General features: G+C 40.6%; 2 protein-coding genes across 4 annotated transcripts in view; one reads left to right on the top strand and one right to left on the bottom strand.

Annotated features, from left to right (window-relative positions):
• The window catches only part of nectin1a (nectin cell adhesion molecule 1a), a 31,650-nt gene that overhangs the window by 19,540 nt on the left and 6,800 nt on the right, over positions 1-5,310 (bottom strand). Inside the window, exon 1 of one of the 3 annotated variants that reach the window (XM_017308606.1) lies at positions 1,287-1,404. The exons of the other annotated variants lie outside the window; for them this stretch is intronic. The gene's annotated coding sequence lies outside the window, so the exon portion shown is untranslated. Of the gene's footprint in view, positions 1-1,286; positions 1,405-5,310 lie in introns of those variants that run through there. 3 annotated transcript variants of the gene reach the window in all.
• Positions 2,160-4,694, top strand: LOC103475476 (thy-1 membrane glycoprotein). Its single transcript, XM_017308607.1, has 4 exons — positions 2,160-2,721; positions 3,162-3,219; positions 3,917-4,243; positions 4,321-4,694. The coding sequence occupies exons 2-4, from the start codon at positions 3,183-3,185 to the stop codon at positions 4,416-4,418; spliced, it is 462 nt and encodes a 153-aa protein (XP_017164096.1). The 5' UTR covers positions 2,160-2,721; positions 3,162-3,182; the 3' UTR covers positions 4,419-4,694.

Below are 5,310 nucleotides of genomic sequence, written 5' to 3'. Positions count from 1 at the left end.
ATTCACCAAAGATCTTGCTTGGTGTTACAAATCTGGGCCGCTATTGCTCTGGTGCTAGGGACCTGCTTATGTCCCACCATGAATACTGCCTCTGTGCTGTGTTTCAGTCTAAGCCTTTCTGTCCATTGGAGCATTATTTGCTCTCTGCTATTTTTGTTTTGATGTATAACCATAGCAACAGGATATTTTACAACAAAGTATGAAAAATATTTCCAAAAATCAGTCCAAATACGTGGTATCCAAAACGAGAAGCAACTTTTCTCCAAACAAAAGCTATTTTTCCTCCAGAAAGGTGGGAATGAAAGTTTAAAAAGTAAAAATCTCAATGAAACAACAGAGCTATTCCACTGTGCTACAACCTTGAGCGGCACAATTTTCCATGCATCATAAGCAGCTTTTGTATTCTTATATCAGTGGACTGAATTTTTCTGTCTTATTATGCCAGCAGGGTATATGATAACTGTCAATGCATACCTGTTGATTGTCTGGACCTTGCAAAAGTATCCATAGCCCTGGAACATTTTCATATTTTTTCACAACTGCAAATATATTTTCACAGAATTTTATGGGAAAGACAAACACAAAGTGGTATACAGTTGCAAGTAGAAACAAAACTATGCATGATTCAAAGCGTTTTTTACAAATAAAAGCTAAAAGCATGCACTGCTCCACTGCTCCACTGTTTTAGATTCTGTGTTCTAAAACACAGAATCGTATTGTAACGATTCTGTGTTTTAGTTCGGCTGGTGGCCATATGGTTATGTGTATTTGTTGTATGTTACATTGTGATCTTTATTGTTATCTGTATAAAGTTATAGCTTTCCCCTCTCTGACTCTGCTATCTCCCAATCACATGTGATAGACCTGTCATGTGGGCGGGGGATCAGAGGAGCAGCAGGGATAGGACAGGAAGAGGAGGGAGTTCGGGTGTGTTAGCAGGAAGCTAGTTCGGGGAGCCCAAGGTTGGTTAGAGGTGTAAGCAGTGACCTCAGAAATAGTGGCTCGTTTCTGTACACTAATAAACCCATATGTGGTGCGCTGGCGTCATTACAGTATTTTGCATGTCCGTCTAAGCTAGTAGATGAACGCTATAGCCAGGCTAATTTTACTAGTTTGGCAGCAAGTAGGTAAATACTACATATTTATCTGAGTATTACACGTAGAGTACTAAAAAATTGTGATCGAGTAATATTTGTGATATACTTATATTGTTCATAAGTTAGTTCGCAATGTGGTTAGTTCTAAACTTTGGCTAGTTTATTGTTGTCTCCATAGCAACAACCTACCAAGTTCGCTGTCCGTTACAAAGTAGCGGAAGTGCGACGTCAGTAAACTAAATTAAGGGCAGGTGTGGATGACTTTTTAAAAATTTTATCCTTTGGGTTTGACTTCCCTCGCAGGCCCCCCTGCTGTGCTCCCTGGAGTGGGAGCGGAGGGGTCACCTCATCGCTGAGAGCACGTCCTCGGACAGCCTGCTGATGGATGAAGAAGGCACGCAGACCTACAGCTTCCTGTCCGCTCCTTTCCGCAGGGACACGTCGCTGGCTGACCTGACAGCTGGAAAACCGCTGGAGCTGCACTTGCAGCTGCAGGTGGAGAGCGTCACCAGCCGGCACAACAAGGCCATCTCCGCCTTCACCTTCCTCTGCGGACACAAGGGGCTCAAATGAGTCATGGAATTCAGAGATGCTGTGAAAACATGACGATGGGTTTTTATTTGGGCAGACTATCTCAGGGACAAAGCCAAAAAGTAAAAGGAAGGAATGCGTTATATGCTGCATAGACTGAATAATTGCTTAAAGCAGGAGTTTTAACTGTTTAGTTCTATTTCACTTTGTATTTAATTTTATTTGGCAGGCATATAGTACTCCTGTTCTTGTGCTAAAAACTTGATTTAGCTGATGGTTTTCAAAACATTTTACAGATTGAATACTGAAAAGTGGTGTGCACATGTATTCAGTCACCCTGAACCTCTGGCTATATTAACAGCGTCGCTCTCTGCTGGAGGGTGAACCTCAGACACCCACCAGGTTGGTTGGAGAGTTTCTATAACCGTAAATCTTTAAGTCTGGTAATTAGGTGTAGGTATAGACTTCAGCTAAGTGATTCTAAGATATAGCTCTACTGTGATCTTCTGACAAGCTTTCTTGTACTTATCAAGAAAAGCATCGCTATACCAATAAAACATGGTGTTTTATTGGGATTGTGTTTGCAACATAACAAAATGCAAATCAATGCACATGTTCTCATTAGAAATCATTTTCTTGTGTTTGCAAATCATAAGGAGACTGATTGGTGCACAAAGCTCTTCCTCTTTTTGAGAGACGTTAACTGGATAGAGACATGAAGGTCAAATCAGGTCAGCATGACTTAGAACATGAGACACAGGGGAGGAGTCGAAAGAGGGAAAGAGGCAAGGTCAGACAACACCTTGCTGGCGAAAAGCGATGACCATTCCCGAGTTTTACCTCTCAACACACACAGACAGCCAGCTCATTGCTTCCGTCAGCCACTGCAGAGGAAAAAGACGAATCAGCGCTCTTTCTGGTCCAGGATCGTCCCTCCCTCCCACTGCCTCCCTCCACTTCTCTGTGCTGCTCCCACTCCTTCTCAGTGGTGGGATGCTCTGCAGTGCTGCAGACCGAGGTGACTCCCAGCAGCCGCTTAGCTTTTACTAACGGAGCAGAAAGGAACTGCTGCATCATTCAGCTTTGACAGGAGGTAAGAGTCCCTCAGGGATTTTAATTAGTTGTACATTAGAGAGTTAATGTGAAATACTGAGGGTGAGATGGAATATACCGGAACATGTAGGTATAAAGACATGATGGATAAAAGTGAGAGGCCAATTTATTCAACCTAATATAACAAAAAAAACATTAAGACATAAAAATGACTTTAACGTTGAGAATTCTGCTCTAACTTATGTTACGTCATCTCTTTGGACCGCAGATGGGTCAGGCTCTTTACACTGGACACATCCATGTTGGTTTGACCAGAACTTTCAAACCTCTAGCTGTTTGTGACAAAAAACCTAAATTAGGATCTATTTTAGTATTTTCATTTGTTATTGGCAGCGAGCCGAAAAAAACAACTAGCATGCATCATTATTAAGTGCTATCTCTTCCTCCATCTAATTAACCCATTTGTCATTTTCCCCACAGTTGGATGGGTGATTCCTCAACATGCTCACATCTCTGTTTCTAAGTGGGATACTTGGAGGTGAGAGTACAGTTCTAGAGACTTCTAAGGTGTGGCACTGAGAAGCTAAGTCAAACTATTTTGAAGTATGAAGTATCTAATAAAAATAAAAAAAATCTGAGGGAGAAGATTGTTCCCAATTAGGGAAGCTGCTTTATCACATATTCAAGAAGGAATGAAGCAACTGGATATATTTATTGAAATATAATTTTGAAGGATGTGATTTATTAGTTATCACCATTTCTATTTCTTACTGATTTAGTTGAGTAAATAAAACAAAATAATAAAGCAACATTTCTAATGGGGACTATTTCTACAGGGGAGAATTTACTGTATATTCAAACATTTATTTTATGTAATTATCTTGTTGAAATAAAAAAAACAGCCTCACTTTCGGTATTAATCGCTATTAACTCATCATGGATTATTTCAAAAAGCTTTTCCGCATTTGTCCAGATTATTTACTGACGCCCATTCAAACAAACAGCTTTTGATTATAACACTTCAGGGTCATAAAAACAGATACAAGCTCTATCCGTTTTACCATGTGATGCGATGTTGCTATGGCTAATGGTAAGAGTTAAACTAGGACATCCACTAATGACAGCTAAATTCCTAGCTTTATAAAATGGCTGTGGTGTCTGTGGTCGCTACAAATGAGACTTAACTGCTTCAATCATTTTCTCCAACGCCACATTGTTGTTTGCATTTTACCCAGGGCTGCTGATCCAAGTGCAACCTCAGCTGATCTCTGTGTGCTTGGAAGAGGATGAGGACCTGAGAGTCGACTGCCGGATCGAGCCCAAGCCCAACAAAATCAACAGTTACGAGTTTTCCTGGTCATCTGGAACCAAGGAGGCCCTGATCAACACGAATGTTTCCGGCTCAGCTGCAGAGGCCCAGTTCAGAGACAGAAGCGAAGTGGTGGAGCTTGATCCCCATGGCTATAGGATGACTCTGAAAGGCTTTACAAACACACTCCCACACAACACCACCTACATGTGTAAAATATCTGGGCAGGTTGAGAGTATCAACGTGGAGAAAGGTGGGTGGATTAGCTATTTACGAATGTGCGGTTCAATGCTTTGAAAGCAACACTGACACTTTTCCGTTCTCCTGCAGAACAACTGCAGCCTTGCTCGGCTGTCAGCCTGTTTCTGAAGAGCTCGTGGTCCTGGATCGTCCCCCTGCTGATCTTCCTCTTTCATACACACTGCTGAATAAAGTGTGACACCCTAGCTTGTCCCTATCTACACACAAACAAGCCCAGCCCTGCTTCAGTCTACATACACATCCATCAACACAACAACTTTAGGTTTTATTGCTATTATGGCATTAGAATGCTTTCATCGAGGAAGATGACTCAAGACGCTCTTAGACCTTTTTGCCTTCAGGACTGCACAAATCTTTTGTGATGTAATGCACTGCGAGAACTTGCACATGTGAATATATAGTGATGGAGCTCTGGTTTTCAATAAAAGAATGCTAAATATATAGTCAAACAATGATTTTCTGGTTACTGGGTGCTCATAAAAAACCCCTGAATTGAATAAAAATGCATAGTCAGTTCAAAGTATGAGGCTCGACAGCAGAATTTCATTAAAGGTTCAATCACCCATCAATCAGTCAACATTTACATTTGCTGCCAAAAGTCAGCAAAACGGGATTGTCTGCAGATTAGTGTTTCTTTTTCGCAGATTTGAAGCAGGATTACTCTGGGTAAAATGTTGGAACTCATATGAAATACTAAATGTGTTAACTGTTTTGAAGTGATTCACTCATTTGACATTTGAAACCCAGATTAGACCGAGTCGAGTCAAGTCAAGGTAGTTCAAAGTTCTTTACACCATAAGAACATCATACAGTAAACAATTATGAAACAAGCAATAAGAATTACATTTTGTCAAATGCCATCATCAAAGTCATGAACAAATATACACCAAATATGCTGATCGGTGTTCAAGTTATTATGAATCAAAATGAGCATCATTGTAGTTTTCAGGACGTTTGTTCCAGATTTGTGGTGCATAGAAGCTGCATATGGGTCCAATTGAGACAAACCAATTGGGCCCTATGCAAAAAAAAAATATATATATATATATATATATTTTA

The sequence above is a fragment of the Poecilia reticulata genome, linkage group LG14, assembly GCF_000633615.1.
Source record: "Poecilia reticulata strain Guanapo linkage group LG14, Guppy_female_1.0+MT, whole genome shotgun sequence".
Classification (NCBI taxonomy): domain Eukaryota; kingdom Metazoa; phylum Chordata; class Actinopteri; order Cyprinodontiformes; family Poeciliidae; genus Poecilia; species Poecilia reticulata.
Note: the sequence above shows the minus strand (reverse complement) of the source record. Positions and strands in the feature narration are given on the sequence as shown.

Coding starts and splice junctions, on each gene's coding strand:
- LOC103475476 (XM_017308607.1), top strand. CDS start 3,183: ATGCTCACATCTCTGTTTCTAAGTGGGATACTTGGAG. Junction 3,220..3,916: donor TCTAAGTGGGATACTTGGAG/GTGAGAGTACAG, acceptor CATTTTACCCAG/GGCTGCTGATCCAAGTGCAA. Junction 4,244..4,320: donor GAGTATCAACGTGGAGAAAG/GTGGGTGGATTA, acceptor GTTCTCCTGCAG/AACAACTGCAGCCTTGCTCG.